This window comes from Mastigoproctus giganteus, chromosome 1 (assembly GCF_048544385.1).
Source record: "Mastigoproctus giganteus isolate SK-2022 chromosome 1, ASM4854438v1, whole genome shotgun sequence".
NCBI lineage: Eukaryota > Metazoa > Arthropoda > Arachnida > Uropygi > Thelyphonidae > Mastigoproctus > Mastigoproctus giganteus.
The window spans coordinates 159,726,744-159,744,879 of record NC_143575.1 but is presented as its reverse complement, the minus strand read 5'-3'; the positions used below and the strand labels follow the sequence as shown (position 1 = coordinate 159,744,879).

The window sequence follows — 18,136 nt, the reverse complement described above, 5'->3', positions numbered from 1 at the left end:
AAAAAATCTTTAGAACTATATTATTATGTACTATAGTTCTAAATATCTTTAAGTTATAAAAGTAATTACTGTTTGTTAATTTCATAACATATAAGATATGTATTGTTCTTGTTTGTTTGTTTTTGTTATTTGGAGCATTAGCAACTAAGGCCATATTGCTCCGGGGATATGCAGTGGTCATTCCCTGACCTTTCCACATCCTCCGTATTTGGTGGTCACTGGCTCGAACCCCGGTCTAATCAAGAAGCGTGTGCTATGCACTGCTACTCCTGCCCACCTGGCTACGGAGGTGCCATATTGTTCTTATCTGCAATGCTAATTGGCAGTCCCATTATATGGGTGTTATATGGACAAATAAGAGAATCTAAAAAGTTTACATAAAAGACCAGCTGACTTTTGAGCACAGGTTTCAAGGATATGTAGAGACCTTTTGCCATCAAGACTGATCTGGATCTTTCTAATCTTCCTTGTGTATTCAACAGAAAATTCAAGGAAGGCATTGCATCACGTGTTCTGTATGGTAGGAAGGTATTTACGAAGGTCATTGGGGAAAAGGTAAAGAAAAAGTAAGATGTTTATATAAAGTCAGTTTTGTTTTTAGATGAAGATGTGGTAGAACAGTTAGGATGTAACAAAAGTGTAAGTATAGATGAAGAGAGATTGCAGCCAGAAGGTTTGGAAAGAAACCAGCAGACCCAATAACTACCATTTAAATGAGGCAGTTTTCCATATTCTTAAGCCTTCTCAAAATTAAGTTAGGATTTATTAATAACTTGCTTTTCAACTGTTGTGTACTTCAGTCACAAGCAGAAAATGTAGGTGGAGATTGGAATAGAAGCCTACAGTATGCTGTATTCTAATCTGCAGCTTCATTTTCTGCCTATTATAAACCATAGTCTTAGAGTTAGGGTGGAATGAAGAAAATAAAGGCTTTCAAACTTAGAAGAAGAATTTCATGTCTGAGCCAATCATAGGTACCCGAAAGACAACTACAAAGGGATTTCATCTTAGAGCCATAAAAATTTTTCCATGCACCAACAACATGGAAAACTTCATTAGAAAGTTATGGGATTGTTTATTGCTATTCATGAAGAAGATTTGTGGCTCATTGATAATTACATATACATTACTTCAATTTTCGTGGTCTCATGATGTGTACATGAAATGTTAGGTTGATATAATGAATTCACTGAGCAGATTTTGGATACTGCCTAAAAGAAAAGAATGTAGCTCAGATTAGATCACAAGATTTAAAATATAAAAATTCAGGTCATTATCTGTTATGGAAAAAGACATTAAATAGCTCAACTGTCAGACTTCAGTCAAGTGATTGTTTCAAACTTTTGCCATTTGTTAATCAGCAGTGTGTATCATATTTAGATGGGAAATAATTTTATTTTTTCTATGCTGTACAATAAAATACTTTTACTCTACATCATTACTTTCTCTTGATGTAGGATACATTTGTACAGTATCATGCAAACTAATTTTCAGTACAGGAATGCATTATATTATTTTTATATTACTCTACTGTGTGTACTTCTGGTAGTGCCAGCAGCCATTTAGGAAATCAACATCTTGGTGAAAGCATGTATGTTCTTTGTATTACTGTCATTTTTATCATTACTAATTTTTTTTTAACAAATAAACTTATATTTTGCTAATATTAAAATAGGTATATTATCACAAAGCTAAAGTGAAGAACATATTTTATTACTAAATCTTCCAGGAATCAGTCTTATAAACTTTAATAATATTTGTTACTAGGTCCCTGAGAGCAGTAATTGTAGAATATTCTGGATTGAGGATTGTACCAGTATTGTTACTGTGGGTAACTGTGTGCATATGGCCAAATAACATCCTTGGGTTCAAGATGATAGCATTACAGTGTAAGTTCATTAAAATCTTATTACTTTAAATATAGTGGAACTTCCCCAGTTCCATTTTGTGATTCTTTAATATGCTCTTAACTGTGAACTTCTCTAAACTGCATTGCAGTAATTCACCAATTGGTTGCTACTTCAAGAGCTAACTTGCTGACAATGACAACAATGAATGGTAAAACAAGAATATTTTTACCATTTACTGATTTTTTATCCATTATCTGTTTTTCTTTCTACAAAAACCAAAGAATAATTTTTGTGATGTATATACATATAAATTTATAGATTATAATTTTAAATTATATTATTTAATTTTGTTATTTATTTAACACAAGTTAATAAAGAATATGCACAAATGTAACTTTCCTTTTTATAATACATTTTACATGCCTATTGAAGCCTGTTTAATTGTACAGTCCATTTAATTTATATTCAATTTAATATTTTTAATTTATTATTATTTGGTAGAGGGGTACCTCATACATGTTCTAGCTTAGGGCCACAACAAATTGTGCAAATGTATCCCCAATTCACAAAGGGGGATCGAAGGTTGACACGAGTAATTACAGACCAGTTAAACTTCTGTTCCGGGTAAAATAATGGAGTCACTGGTTAAAGATGCATTGCAGGATCATCTAGACAAGACTGCAGCAATAATTCAGACACAGCATGGGTTTGTTAAGGGAAAGTCTTGTCTGACAAATTTGATAGGATGTTATGATGTGGTTACAAAGGAACTGGATGCAAAAAATAATTTTGATATCATATATTTGGATTTCAGGAAAGCTTTTGACACTGTTGCACATGGAAGACTATTGTACAAATTGGAGCAGAATGGTATTAAGGGTAAGTTGCTACAATGGATAAAAGGATGGTTGAGTGGGAGAAGACAAAGGGTGGTAATTAATGAGTGCTGCTCTTCGTGGATTAATGTTATTAGTGGAGTCCCACAGGGTTCGGTGTTGGGTCCTCTGTTGTTTTGTATATTTATCAATGATATTGATGAAGGTATATCAGGCTTAGTGTCGAAGTTTGCAGATGATACAAAGGTTGGCAGGGTTGTTAATGACAGTAATGGCAGTGTGTTACTGCAACAGTATCTAGATAATTTGGGCAGATGGGCTAAGAAGTGGCAACTGAAGTTTAACCTTGACAAATGCAAAGTACTGCATATGGGTAGAAGTAACCCCAGAGAAACGTACCAACTCTGGTACTATACTTAAGGTGGTAGAAAATGAAAAAGACCTTGGAATAATTGTGCAGTCAGATATGAAGTTTTCTGAGCAATGCAGGCAGGCTGCCTGGGCAGGTCATGGGGTTTTGTCAATGATATATAAGAATTTTGCTAGCAGGGAAAGGGAGGTGATTGTCCCTCTGTATAAGACAATGGTCAGGCCACGCCACGCCTTGAGTACTGCGTACGGGTCTGGAGGCCCCATTTTAGGAAGGATGTAGATTTGCTTGAGCGTGTATAGAGAAGGGCAACAAGATTTGTGAGGGGAATGCAGGGATTCTCTTACCAAGAGAGGATTAAGTTCTGCAAATTGCAGTGGCTGGAGACTAGGCACCTGCATGGTGATCTGATTGAGGTGTATAAGGCCTTGAATGGGTTGAGCACACTGAATTCTGATGGGATCCTTCCACTTGTTCAGATTACAAACCTAAGGGGGCATAAATTCAAATTAAGAAAAGCCAGATGTAGAATAGCTGTGCGGAAATTTGCTTAGCCAGCGGGTGGTTAATTTCTGGAACAAACTTCCATCTGTCGTGGAAGTTTATGTTAAATAAATTTAAGGAGGAACTGGACAGGCATTTGGAGGGAATGGTGTGATTTTTTTTTTTTTTTTTTTTTTTTTGGCTGATGCTGCATAAGCTCATGCATGATAAACAATGATAAACTTATATTTATCGTTGTTTTTTTTTTATCCTGTATTTAGTAATGCTATGAACTTTTTTTTTTTTATGTAAGCCCAAAACATGAAAGGTATTAGAATCAGTAGTACTTAGAACCATGCATGGGCTGAAGGTTGAGATGAAAGAAGATACTTGTTGACGTTAGACTTGAATTTCTGTAGATTGTAATTTTCATGAAATAAGTGTGAAGGGAGGTTGTTCCAGAAAACAGAAGTTGAAGAAATAAATGACGAAGAAGAAAAGTTGGTTCTGTGAGTTAGACAGTAAGAGGATGCTGACTGGTTGTGACATATGTTTGAACTGTTTTGGAATTGAGAGAGAGAGGGGGAGGGGGGTGAGAATTATAGAAGCCAATTCAGAAGAATAGTGCCCGTGGCAATATCTATAGAAAAGGCATGCAGCAGAAACAGAATGCCTGTAAGACCTAGGTCATTAATTAACCTAACTATGCTCTTTTGAGTGGTTATGGTGGGGCACCAACCCACAGTAAAACAGATACATTCATAACAGCATAATTATTTCAAAGAAAAAACTTTACAAGTAAGTATATAAGAAAAACACTCTGCAAGCAATAAGTACATAAGAAAAAAAATTGAAATATAAGTAGGTGCAGGAGATGATTTTTACACACCAAAATTAAAATATTGAATGCATCCCTGAAAAGATATCTCTCTTTGTATTCTTCATGATCTATGAAAAATACACTCTATCTTTGTTTCCATTTAATTCTTCTCAACTTAGTGCAATTAAGTGTAATATAATTAAACCACAATTTTTATGGTTTCTTGAAATTGTCATTTTTTTTTTTTTTAATTCAATATACTGTATACTGAAATTTAATACAGTAGAATTTCAGAATAATGGCACCTTCAGGGATTCAAGGTGCCTTTATTTTGATTTTTACATTATCTAGAAAGTTTTAATTTTAATATATTTAATGCAGAAATAATGAGGCTAAATAAGAAATATAGAGATTAAGATTGCAACTGCACATAAAAAGCATTACCATTGACATGTGATGCAAGAAAGCAAGCTTATGTAGCATCAGCCAAAAAAAAAAAAAAAAAACCCTCCCATTTTACCCCTCCATTCGTTCCAAATGCCTGTCCAGCTCAGTCTTAAATTTATTTAGGCTATCAACTTCCACAAGAAAAGATGGAAGTCTGTTCCGCCAATCAACCACTCACTGGGGCAAATTTCTGCACATCTATTCTACAACTGTCTTTCCTCAATTTGAATCTATGCCCTCTCAGGTGATTATTAGTATTAGTAATGGCCGCATGGTGAAAGAAAGCCTATGGCTTATGCTGCACCAGCCAAAAAAAAAAAAAAACCAAACGAAACAATGATAAATAAATAAACAATAATAATTAATAAAAAAAAGGAAATTAAACCTATCATCCTATGTGCTTCCCTGACCCAAAAGTACTATCTAGATGACCTTTGAATTTCCCTAAGCTGTCAGCCTCTACCACCCATGTAGGCAACTTATTCCAGTAATTTATAACTCTCTGTCTAAAATAAAACTTCCTGCAGTCCAATCTAAACATTTCCTCCCATAACTTGAATTTATGTCCCCTACTTCTAGCATCTTTTATAATCTTAAATTTTGTCCTCATTCATTTTCAAATCTCCTCTAAGGTGTCTAGTTTCCAAACTCTTCAACCCACATATTCAAAGTCTTTCTTCATAAGGACGCCCTTTTGCCGATCTCACCAGGCGAGTGACCCGCCTTTGCACCCTTTAAAGAAGCTCTATCTTTCTTTAGGTCCAGTCTCCATACTTGAACACAGTATTCCAAGTGTGGTCTAACAAAAGCCTTATATAATGGGATTATCACGTCCCTATCTCTATTTGCAAAAGTTCGATAGATCATCGATAGGACACCATGGGCCTTCCTTGCAACATGTTTACAGTGCTCAGACGGCATCTCTGTAGCCAGGAGCAGCAGTGTGTAGCACACGCTTCTTGATTAGACCGGGGTTCAAGCCCGTGACCACCAAATACGGAGGATGCGGAAAGGTCAGGGAATGACCACCGCATATCCCAGAGCAATATGGCCTTAGTTGCTAATGCTCCTAAAAACCAAATAACAACAACAGTACTCAGAGAATTTCATGCCTGACCGTATCGTAACACCCAAGTCCCTTTCCTCCAGTACTGGGTTTAGTTGAACTCCACAAAGTGAATAAGTTATTTTGGGATTACTGTTTCCCAGATGTAATACCTTACACTTTGTTGGATTAAATCATAGCTGCCATTTTTCTGACCATTCCTGAAGTCTATTTAGGTCTCTCTGAAGAAGCTCAGCTTGACAGTGATCATTAACCACTCTACCAATTTTAACATCATCCACAAATTTACACATCACGCCCTCTATCCCTTCATCAGTGTCGTTTATGAAAATTAAAAACAACAGTGGTCCTAATACTGATCCTTGGAGAACCCCACTTCTTACATAAACCCAATCTGAGGAATAGCCATTTATCACAACCCTCTGCCTCCTGCCCTGAAACCATCCTGCTCTCCATCTAAGGATTTTCCCAGTGACTCCAACCTGTTCCAGCTTATAAAGCAACCGCTCATGTGGGACTGAGTCAAAAGCTTTGCTGAAATCTAAATAAACAATGTCGAAATTATTCCCTAAATCCAGCTTGTGAGTGACCCTTTCAAAATAGCGAACCAGATTTGTTAAACATGATTTTCCGTTTACAGAACCATGCTGAGTATCCTTGAGAATTTCAATTCGATCTAAATGATCCTGAATTCCACCCTTGATCATTGCCTCCGTGATTTTCCCTACCACTGAAGTCAGACTGACAGGTCGATAATTTCCCACTTCACTATTAGAGCCACCCTTATGTATGGGAGATACATTGGCACTTTTCCAATCCAATCCAAGGAAATCTCCCCAGAGTCTAGTGATGCTCGCATAATTAGCCTCAATGGTTCAATGCACTCACTTGCCGTCTCCCTTAAGATTATGGGGTATATTCCATCAACTCCAGGAGCCTTACTGGCCTGTAGGCTCGAAAGTTTTTTTTCATTAAATAATCTTGGGAAATTTCAATATCATTAATTACATATTTTTCAACTTCGCTCCCACAATTTCCCATTGCCACGAAAGGTTTTTCATTTGTAAATATCGATGCAAAATAACTGTTGAGTTCATCTGCAACGGCAGCTGGTATATTTAATAATATCGCCTTTCCCTTACGTAACTGTCCGATCTGGTTTGTCCTGCTCCTCTTGGCATTTATATATGTGAAGAATTCTTTATCCCCCCCCCCTCTTTGCTTTGTTTGCTAGTGATTTCTCATAAACTGCCTTTGCCTGACCTTTTCTGTGGCTCTATTACAGATCATCTTGTAGCTGTTATAGGCTTCAGTACTTTTTATTGCTCTGTAAACTTTCCATGCCACCTTTTTCTGCTCAAGTAATGTGGCAACTTCACCATTCATCCAACTTGGAACACTCCCCGTGGAGTATTTTTTTATGGTATATACGCATTCAAGGCATCTGTGATTAATGTTTTAAAAACATACCACAGTTCAAATGTGTTTATTCTCTGTGCGATATCTACCCAGTTAATAGAGGTCATGTAGTACCTTAAGGCATCGTAATTTCCTTTTCTGAAATTAAAACCCATTCCTTTGCCTTTTACTGCTTCTACCGCTTTCATCATCATCATCCACCGTAGAACTCCGTGATCACTTCCTGCTACTGGTTTCTCTACTGTCAGCCCTGTTATGTCATCTGATTCATGGGTGATGATGAGGTGTAGGATATTCTTTTTCTCTGACATGTTGATACAAATAACAGTCATCTAGTTGATTTAAAAATTTTGTTCCCCATGTCGGGTTTCCTTCCCATTTTCTCCAATCAATTAGAGGCAAATTGAAATCACCCATATAATCTTCACAATCACCTGGTCTGTAGATTACTCCTACTCGCATTATACCTTTGTTTCCAACTATCTCACACCATACAGATTCTATACTAGCATGTGAAACGTCTCAATTCGGGAAAGCTATCGTCGCACTCAGGCTGCTTTTGATAAGAAGCATTACCCCACCACCCCTTCTATCTGCCCTATCCTTCCTAAATACGTTATACAAGCCATACTGAAACTCATCATCCCCAATTTCCTGGTGGCACCACGTCTCCGTAAGCCTTATTATGTCTGCGTTACTTGTTTTAACCAGCAGTTCGAATTCGCTCATTTTATTGACGACACTTCTAACATTACTGTATAAACAATTAAGACTTAATGTTCTTGTATATTTAACAACCCTAACACAACCCTTGAAGTTTTTTAGGCTCTCTTCCCTGGCGTTAGCTACCCGCTCACGTGAAACGTTTCTGCCCCCAGAACATCTAGATAATACGTCCAGTTGGGGTAACAGATAAGAACTCTTAAAGTATGTGCAAGAGTTACTTTGACCAATATTATCAGATAAACACGTGTCAGTATTACCCACATCCCCCCCCCAACTAGCAGTTTCCCTGAACCTTTAAGGTATTCTCAATAATACTGGCAAAAACTTTTGCACCACCTTTGTTTAAGTGTATCCCGTCTCTACAAAACAAATCTCTTCTACCTACAAGTGTGGAACATGCTGATAGAAATTTCCCCCCTAAAGCCTTGCAGAGTCCTTCAAGTCTTGAGTTAATCCACAAGGCTTTTAACGTATAATCCCTCGTATTGTGTCTGGCCAGAATTGCAGACACATAGACATTGTGGCCTAGCTCGCGGTATTTCCTCAGCATGGTCCTGTATTTTTCCAACAAATCGTCAGATCGTGTATGTTTAATATCATTAGTCCCCACATGAATAATAATATTCTCTCTACCCCCCTTAAAATCTGACAATCTGTTGGTGACATCATTAATAGTTGCTCCCGGCAGACATACCCTGGTTCTACTCCACCTATCCTCATTACAAAAATATTCCCCGTTTCCCTGACAATGGAGTCTCCTAATAAAACAATGTCCTTTTTAACCAGAGTAGTTTGCACTTGGTTTTTCTGTTTTGAGGCCCGAATCAAGTGTGCATCACTTGGTAGATTGCTGGAGTCTTGAGTCCCTGACGAGCTCCCAGATGCATTATTCTTGAGGGCAAGCACCCGTTTTTTCAGGGACTCAAATTGTTCCATCAGTGCACCAAATTGTAATTTAAGATCGGTGCACCCCTTACATCGATCACAAAGAAAAGAATCCCCAGGTGAGCTAGGATTAGTCACCAGGTTGACCTTGGAAAACATTCCACAGGTTCCACAACGGATTAAATCATGACTCACCCGTAAATCACCATCAGCTATTTCCGTGTGAGTCATGATACCCTGTGACATGTTTAAGGCCGATCTCGTAACTACCATTATAAAATTAAATAAATATCAATGAAAGTTAACTTTAAAAAATTATATCTATAATATTATTAAAATCAAATTATATCTATAATATTATTAAAATCAAACTGTTACAGTAAAACCTATAACAAAATAATCCAAAATATCTAAATAAATCAAATATTTAAAAGCACTAACCAACAGTAATCCACTTCACTGAGGAGCCCTGATGAAGTGCATCTGCTCACCTCGAATGCCAACACTGGAATCCTGAGCAAGAGGAAGAATCCCATCAGCATTGAGCATGCTCAAACCATTCAAGGCTTTATACACCTCAATCAGATCACCTCGTGGATGCCTACTCTCCAGGCACTGCAATTTTCAGAAATTAAGCCTTTCATGGTAAGAGCACCCCTTTGTTCCCCTCACCAATCTTATTGCCCTTCTTTGTACTCATTCTAGCAACTCTACATCCTTCCTAGAGGTGCCTCCGTAGCCAGGTGGGAAGGAGCAGCAGTGCATAGCACACGCTTTTTGATTAAACCGGGGTTCGAGCCCGTCACCACCAAATATGGAGGATGCGGAAAGGTCAGGGAATGACCACCGCATATCCTGGAGCATTATGGTCTTAGTTGCTAATGCTCCTAAAAACTAACTAACTAACTCCTTCCTAGAATGAGACCTCCAGACTTGTACACAGTACTCTAGGTGTGATCTGACCATTGCCTTGTACAATGGGATAATCACCTCCCTGTCCCTTCTAGCAAAATTCCTATATATCATTGACAAGACTTCATCACCTGCTTTGACAGCTTGACTGCACTTCTCGGCAAACCTCATATTTGACTGCACAATTACCTCCCAGGTCTTTTCCACTTCCCCGAATGTAGTACCACAGTTGGTACGTTTCTCTTGGGTTACTGCCCCATATGCAGTAATTTGCATTTGTCAACATTAAACTTCAGTTGCCACTTCACAGCCCATCTATCTAACTTTTCTAGATCCTGTTGCAGTATCAAACTGTCTTTACTATCATTAACAACCCTGCCAACCTTTGTATCATCTGCAAAATTGAACATTCAGATTGATATACCTTCACGATATCATTAATAAATACACAAAACAACAATGGGCCCAGCACCGAACTCTGGGGGACTCCACTAATAACGTTAATCCATGTAGAGCAGTCCATTTATTACCACTCTCTGCCGTCTCCCACTCAACAATCCCTTTATCCATTATAGCAACTTATTCTTGATGCCATACCTCTCCAATTTGTACAGCAATCTTCCATGTGCAACAGTATCAAAAGCATTCCTGAAAAACAAGTACAGTCAGTCCTCGTATAACACGTGTTTACCCTACACGAATTCGATCATACACGATTTATAAATAGGGGAATGATATCATATATAATACGAACCGGATTCGCTTATGCACGATTCGCTTTTGTGTTTACAAGAAATAGCAGTAGAATGCGGAATCACCCCAACTGAACGCAACACGATAGGAATGAAGAGAAGATTCTGAAAATGTATTTTTGTATCACCATAATAACTTAAAAGCCCACACAATTCCAACTATTGGTATTATCGCAAATGCAATAAGATAGAATTTACTACCAGTGTAAAACAGATTCCACTAGCAGGAATGCAACTGGAAATTGTTTTTATTGTTTTATGGTAGTAACCTCCAGAAATGTACTTTAGTAAAATGTGAGGTGTTAATAGTGTATCTCTGCCTTTATGGTGTTGTTTATACAGTTGCTACACGTGCGAAGCTTTGTTTATGTGTATCAGGCGTGCCTCCTCATTTTGTAATTGTGCTTTATTCCCTAAAAATGAGTAAAATACTTAAAAGGTGTGAAAAGGAAGCATCCTGGTGAAGACACTCAGATTCAGAGAGAAAAAGAAAAGCAATATTGATAAACAGAGGCAGACTGAGTCAAAAATTCTTACCTGGGAAAATTTGTAGTGGCCTCATACTATAGTTTATGGCCAAAATCACTCCGGCCCACCGAGGTTTTCCTGGTAAGGCCTGAGGCTGGTGTGATTTTGGCCACCTCTGTCGATAGAGAAAAAATATGAAATTGTGAAACGTTTTGAGCAAAATGAAAGACCACGTGGTATTGCACGTGCTACAAGCCTAAATGAGGCTACGCTGAGAATTACAAAGAATGCAGAGAAAATAAAAACTTTCATAGCAGGAACAACTCAAAGTGTAATTAAAATCCATTAGATCAAAATATTGATCTAATGGATTTTAATTGGTCCAATCAAATTGATAAGAATTGGAAGAGATGGAATGACAGTCATCTGTTTGGATAGAAAATCGAACAAAAAAAAAAAACAAGTTTGCTTATGATAGGAGCAAAAGCATTAGCAATATTTTATTATATAATAAAATACGTAAGTATTTATTGTGTTTGGTAGTGTTTTGGTTACAAATGTGTGTTCAATTTTGGGTGGTCGGCACATAACCCTATTTTTCCCATAGGGCCTGTTGTTTATAATGCACGATTTTGCATTGCACGAGGGTTTCTAGGAACACAATTATCATGCTATACGAGGACTGACTGTATATGATATCAAAATTATTTTCAACATTAGTTCCTTGATGACCACATAATAGTATCCAATCAAATTGGTCAGACAAGACCTCCCTTTAACAAACTCATACTGCATCTTAACTATTACTACAGTCTTGTCTAGATGAGCCTGCAATGCTTCTTTTCAAAAATTATTTTCCCTGGAACACAAGTTAAACTAACAGCTCTATGGTTACTTATGTCACCTTTTGAACCTCCTTTGTAAATTGGTGATACATTTGCACTTCCAGTACATGGGGACCCTCTGAGTCCAAGGAATCTTTCATAATTATGGCTAAGGGTTTGCTTACTTCCTTCAATATAACTGGATGGATCCTGCCCACACCAGGTGTCTTCCTTATGTTTAACTTGAACAATTTCTTCTCCACTTTGTTCTCAGTTATTACAACATCACAAGGCGCCTCCGTAGCCAGGTGGGAAGGAGCAGCAGCAGTGTGTAGCACACGCTTCTTGATTAGACCGGGGTTCGAGCCCGTCACCACCAAATACGAAGGATGCGGAAAGGTCAGGGAATGACCACCGCATATCCCGGAGCAATATGGCCTTAGTTGCTAATGCTCCTAAAAACCAAATAACAATCAATCAAACAATTACAACATCACATAGCTCCCTCTTAGAGTTTGATACCTCTGGCATTCCCCTCATTGAATAACTCCTCATGTGTGAATGTAGATGCAAAATACTCATTCAGTTTATCGGCTACCTGAGCATAATCATCAGTAGTCAACCCATCTATGTTAATTGGTCCAATCTTATTCATCCCTTTCTCTAGAGTTTACATAAGTAAAGAACTCTTTGCTGTTTTTCTTTGCATCCTTTGCCAAAGATTTCTCGTAATCTGCCTTCACCTGCCTGACCTCCTTTGTGACTTGATTACAGACAAGCTTATATCTGCCATAGGCTTCTGTGTCACCTGATAATTTATATGCATCCCATACATTTTTCTTCTCTGCCACGAGGCTTATTAATTCATCTGACATCCATTTACGCCTGAACCTTGAACAGTATTTCTTAGTTGGAATGAAAAGCCTAGTAGCCTCCAAGATTAAGTCCCTGAAGGCTTCCCATTTAGAATTCAATGTTGGTAACATCATTGTTGGTAACAAATTCTGTACAGTTTATCCCACTGTACAGAATTTAAAAACTGTCTGAGACCCCTGTAGTCACCTTTACGAAAGCAAAAGGCCTTCCCTTTAGCCTTCATGGTAGTTACATCTTTAAGTAATTCCTATATCAGTACATTGTGATCACTATCACCCAGTGGTTCCTTTATCTGCAAATTCTTAGTGTATGAATAATCACTGCTGATAATCAGATCAAGAGTATTACTCCCTCTGGTTGCCTCCTGAACATGCTGCTGTAGAAAACAGTCATCCACCAAAAAAGTCTTGCTAGTGTGCATTGACCAATCCACAAGTTCTAGTCAATATCTGGAAAGTTAAAATCCCCCTTTATAAGACATTCTGATTTACTGGCCCACTATTTCTCTGCATTATTGCACATTATACTCATCAGATGTCACACCAAACAGACTCAACATTGCATCATCCACCAACATTAATTTGATGCACTTCCTTAGATTTTATGTTTCTTAACTAACAGCATAACCCTTCCTCCCTTCTTGTCCTATCTATCCTTTCTGTACACATTTTACTCCCCAAATTCCAATTCTGCACTGCTTATATCTGTGTGACACCATGTCTCTGATATCCCAATAATATCTGCCTTTGATGTCTTGACTAGCACTTCAAGCTCATCAAATTTATTAACTGTAAGCCTAGCATTGGTGTACATGCAAATATACATGCACACCTGTTTCTTCTCTTAGTTACCCTAACACAGCCCGTGTATTTATTTGTTCCACTATGACTACCAACAGTTCTGGAAATCTCCATTGCCTTGCTTTCCATGCTGCTGCTCATTCCAATAAAAGCAGTACAAGAATCACTTTTGCCTCTGCCTGCGGCCACTGTTAACCTTTTAGTCTGTGTATCCCCCCCCCAAGCTAGCAGTTTTCTGACCCACCTAATACTGCTTCTATAGCATCAGCAAATATTCTTGTACCCTTTCTATTTAAGTATATCTCATCCCTGTAGAAGCAGTCTCCCCTGTCAACAAGCACAGACCAGGCTGAAAAAAATTCTACCACTTGAGCCTTGCACAATCTTTCCATGGCTGAATTGATCAACAAGGCTCTCATCATATACTCCCTCCTATCGTGTCCTGGCAGAATTGCAGATACTTTCACTTCAACCCTAATTCGGGACTTTTTTTCAACATTGACCTGTTCTTGTTGAGTAAATCTGAAGATCTCTTATGCTTAATGTTTGTTCCAACGTGTACAACAATATTACCTTTTGTGCCCTTAAAAGATGATATCTACTTTACAACATCATCAGCCTTTGCCCCTGGTAGACATACCCTGATCCTTCTTGCATAGTACAATCCCCCATCTCTCTGACAATAGCGTCACCAACAATAACTAGTTCCTTTGGGACCACCACATTCTGCCTTGGAGATTGCCTCTGTGTTGCCTGACGCACAGGGTTCACCTCTGCCATTGAGCTGAGCAACTGAGAGCTTGATGGGCCTCTCATAATTTCTTCGAGGGCATTTACCCTACCTCAAGCTCTCATACCATCAGAACACTGAGTTGGCATCTAATTTCGTGACCCCTCTAGGCATCTAGCACACACAGACATCCTCCTTGGCCAGATCATGTCCCGTTTTAGAAAGTTCAGCAAACATTTCACATTTCGCACATTTTTTGAGACTGTGATGCGTTGGAGAATTGCCCTCTTCATTTCTCCCCCGAGTCACAACACTTTCGCTAGTCTGTGATCTTTGCTTTGCAGCTCTAGTCTGGGTCATGATTTCCATTTAAATGCAGTTTAATTAACAATGGAATTTAATAAGATTAATAAATATTTTTGATTAATTGATAATACTATACTAAGGTAACAGATTCCTAATACAGTGCTTTGTATTACATTATCTACTTTCACATTATACCTTGGCCCCGGGTGCTAAGCGATTGTGATCGAGTGTTTTCTCTGTGCTTAAAGTGTGATTATCAAAAGGGATTTATAGTTCTTTTAAGTTCCTATCCTTAAAGAAATTTAATTATTTAATAACAGCTACTGTTACAAAAGTACTTGTATAGAGCAAGAAAGAAAAACCATCTTTCTTTATTTTTTCTTATTTCTATTTCTTACTTCTAACACTTACTACTTTACGCTTGGTCACACCAGACACTTCTCCTGCCACCCCGTGGCGGGGGTGGAAACCTTGGCAGAACAGCTAATCTGCCAAGGGCAAAAAGGAGCATATATGGAACAAAATGTGTTTCCACCTCTAGAGCCAACAAGCTCACGGCCCGAGTTAGACTTGGAACATAACACGTCGCAACCCGAGAGGTTGAAAACCACTTCCTCAGCAACAGATTTTCCTGCATTCCTCATAATGCACTCTCTTGCAGATCAGTCTCTTAGTAAACTGTCTCCGTTTGTTATCCAGAAACACCTGGAAAGTCTAGCAGGATCTCTTAAGACAGTCAAGAGATTGCAATCAGGGGACCTACTAGTGGAAACAATGAACAGTAAACATTCAGAGAAACTGATAAAACTGTCTAACTTTGCTGGAATTCCAGTAAAAGTTTCTGTATGTTTCTCTAATATAACATCTAAGGGTGTTATATCCAGCTGGGATCTATTGAATGTCTCGGAGCAGGAGTTAACTCAACAGTTTCAAAGTCAAAATGTCATTGCTGTGAAAAGAATTATGGTGAAAAGAGAAATTACACTCACACCTGCAAGAATCTTATTCTAACCTTTAACATGCCAAATCTACCATCATCGATAAAAGCAGGCTATCTACTTTGCCACATTAGACCCTACATCCCTAATCCATTGAGATGTTATAATTGCCAGAGGTATGGCCACTCTCAAATAGCATGCAGAGGAAACCAAGTTTGCCCCAATTGTGGTTCCTCTGCTCACACTCCAAGTGATTGCTCAGCAAAAGAAATGACTTGCCCCAACTGTAAAGGCAACCATCCTGCTTATTCAAGGACATGCGACAAATGGAAAACTGAAAAGAAGATTGTGAAATATAAGATCGAAAATAAAGTAAGTTTTCAAGAAACAAGGAAAGCAATTGCTCCCAGTATGACTAAGCGTACATATGTCAATATTCCGCAAAAATATTAATCAATAGCCGCCCAAACTGATGTTACAGTCCCTTCAAACACTTCAATCTCTGACTGGGCTCGGACTGTTCTCTCGCAGAAACAGCCCAATATCCCTAAGCAGTTGAACCAGGCAAGTAATACTGCACTTACAGTACTGCTACATTTCCTCCTCCCCCAGTCGCCAATAAAACCCAACTCCTCCCCCAGTGATTGCTTCTACATCGAATAATCGAAGCTTACATTTAAAAAAGAACATCCAAGAAACATCTATGCATACAATTGACTCGTCCAGACAAGAAGAACCGATCTTAGAATTATATGTGGAAGAAGATATGGACACTAGTCGGCCATTCTTCTCCAAAAAAGACAAACCAAAGCCTGAACACCATAAGCCAGCCACATTAAAGAAACAGTTAGATACAGCTTCTTCAACTAAACACCAGTAATGCCTTACATTCTACAATGGAATTGTAGATGTTTTTCGTAGCAACCTTAATGATATTCAAGTCTTAATTAGCCGCTACTCTCCAGTTTCTGTCTACAAGAAACCTACCTAACGTCTCAAACTTCTACCAACATAAAGAACTATACTATCTATCGACAAGATCGTAATACTTCAAATGCGGCCCATGGGGGCATGACCATTATAGTCAGTACAAAGATCCCAACCAAACAAATTGTTTTGCAAACTGATATTGAAGTTGTTGCTGTACGTTTGATAGCCCAGATTGCGTTAACACTGGTATCAATCTGTCTCCCACCAAGTCATAGCTTCTCTTACTAAGATCTTGAAAATCTTCTAATTCAGTTACCTTCCCCTGTCTGTCTCTTGGGGGATTTCAATGGCCACCACCCCTTATGGGGATCGACTAAATTACATAGACATGGCCAACTAATTGAAACCTTTCTGGAGAAGCAAGCCCTTACTGTTCTTAATACTGGTGCACCCACTCACATCAGTTGCCAACTGGACAAACTTCTGCAATCGCTCTATCAGTATGCTCCCCGATTCTGTTTCTAATCATGGAATGGTCCGCTCTGGATGATCCCACGGGAAGTGACCATTTTCCAATTGTTTGCGAGCTGCTCACTACCCAACTACCATTATCACAACCTTGTAGGAAATGGAATTTCTCTCAAGACAACTGGATCAAATTTCAATCAGCTATCAGTCTGGATGAGAAATTTATATGACCGCAACCGATAGATGAAGTCACAGATTATATCACATCACACCTATTATCTGCAACTAAATGCGCAATTCCATTGTCGAATCCTCCTTCCTGATGGCACCATAATTATTGGTGGAATGAAGAATGCACAAAAACAAAAGTTAAAAAATAGTATGGAATTCTTTTCGTAGATCTCCAACTATGTTTAATCTTATTAACTATAAGAAGCTAATGGCAAAAGCACATCTCACACAAAGACAAGCCAAAAAAAATTCCTGGATTAGGTTTGCCTCTATCGTAAACAAAAATACTAATTCCAGGTTGATATGGAAGAAAATTAGGCAGATTTCCGGCAAATTCCCGACCACCTCTTCCCCAATTCTTTTGTGGAATGGACAAGAGTCCTCTGTTCCTGAGGACATTGCAAATGCCTTGGGCAAAACCTTTGCTCAAGTTTCAGTGGCATCAACTTACTCTGGATTTCCATAAAATTAAGACCATGTTTGAACATGGTCTTAATTTTCTGGTTTAATATGGAAGGAGTACAGAGGTTTGGAAGTTGATGGATCACCATCAACTTTCAAACCTCTACACTCCTTCCATATAATCAGCCACTTCAATATTCTGAACTACTACATGCTATCGAAACAACACGTAATAGTGCCTCTGGGCCAGACGAAATATTTTATATTATGTTACAACATCTTGAAGAAAAAATATAAAAATAATGCTGATCTTCTATAACCGAATCTTTCTTGAAAACCTTTACTCCACTACCATTCCAGTGACTGACAAGGTCAGATTCTTGGGATTAATCCTTGACAGGAAGTTAAACTTCTTTGAGCACATTCAATTTTTGCACACTACCTGTCTCAAAAAGCTGAATATACTAAAAGCTTTATCTGCCCTGTCTTGGGGAGCAAACCGTACATCTTTGCTGCTCCTATATAGAGCATTGATCAGATCCCGTTTGGATTATGGTGCTCCAATCTATGATTCTGCCCGAAAGAGTATACTCCACT

General features: G+C 38.3%; 1 protein-coding gene across 1 annotated transcript in view; it reads left to right on the top strand.

Moving 5' to 3' along the window:
• The window catches only part of LOC150091214 (solute carrier family 33 member 2-like), a 79,438-nt gene that overhangs the window by 44,521 nt on the left and 16,781 nt on the right, over window positions 1-18,136 (top strand). The window contains exon 4 of the mRNA XM_090389643.1: window positions 1,768-1,889. Within this exon, the coding sequence (XP_090245769.1) occupies window positions 1,768-1,889 (122 nt within the window). The remainder of the gene's footprint in view (window positions 1-1,767; window positions 1,890-18,136) is intronic.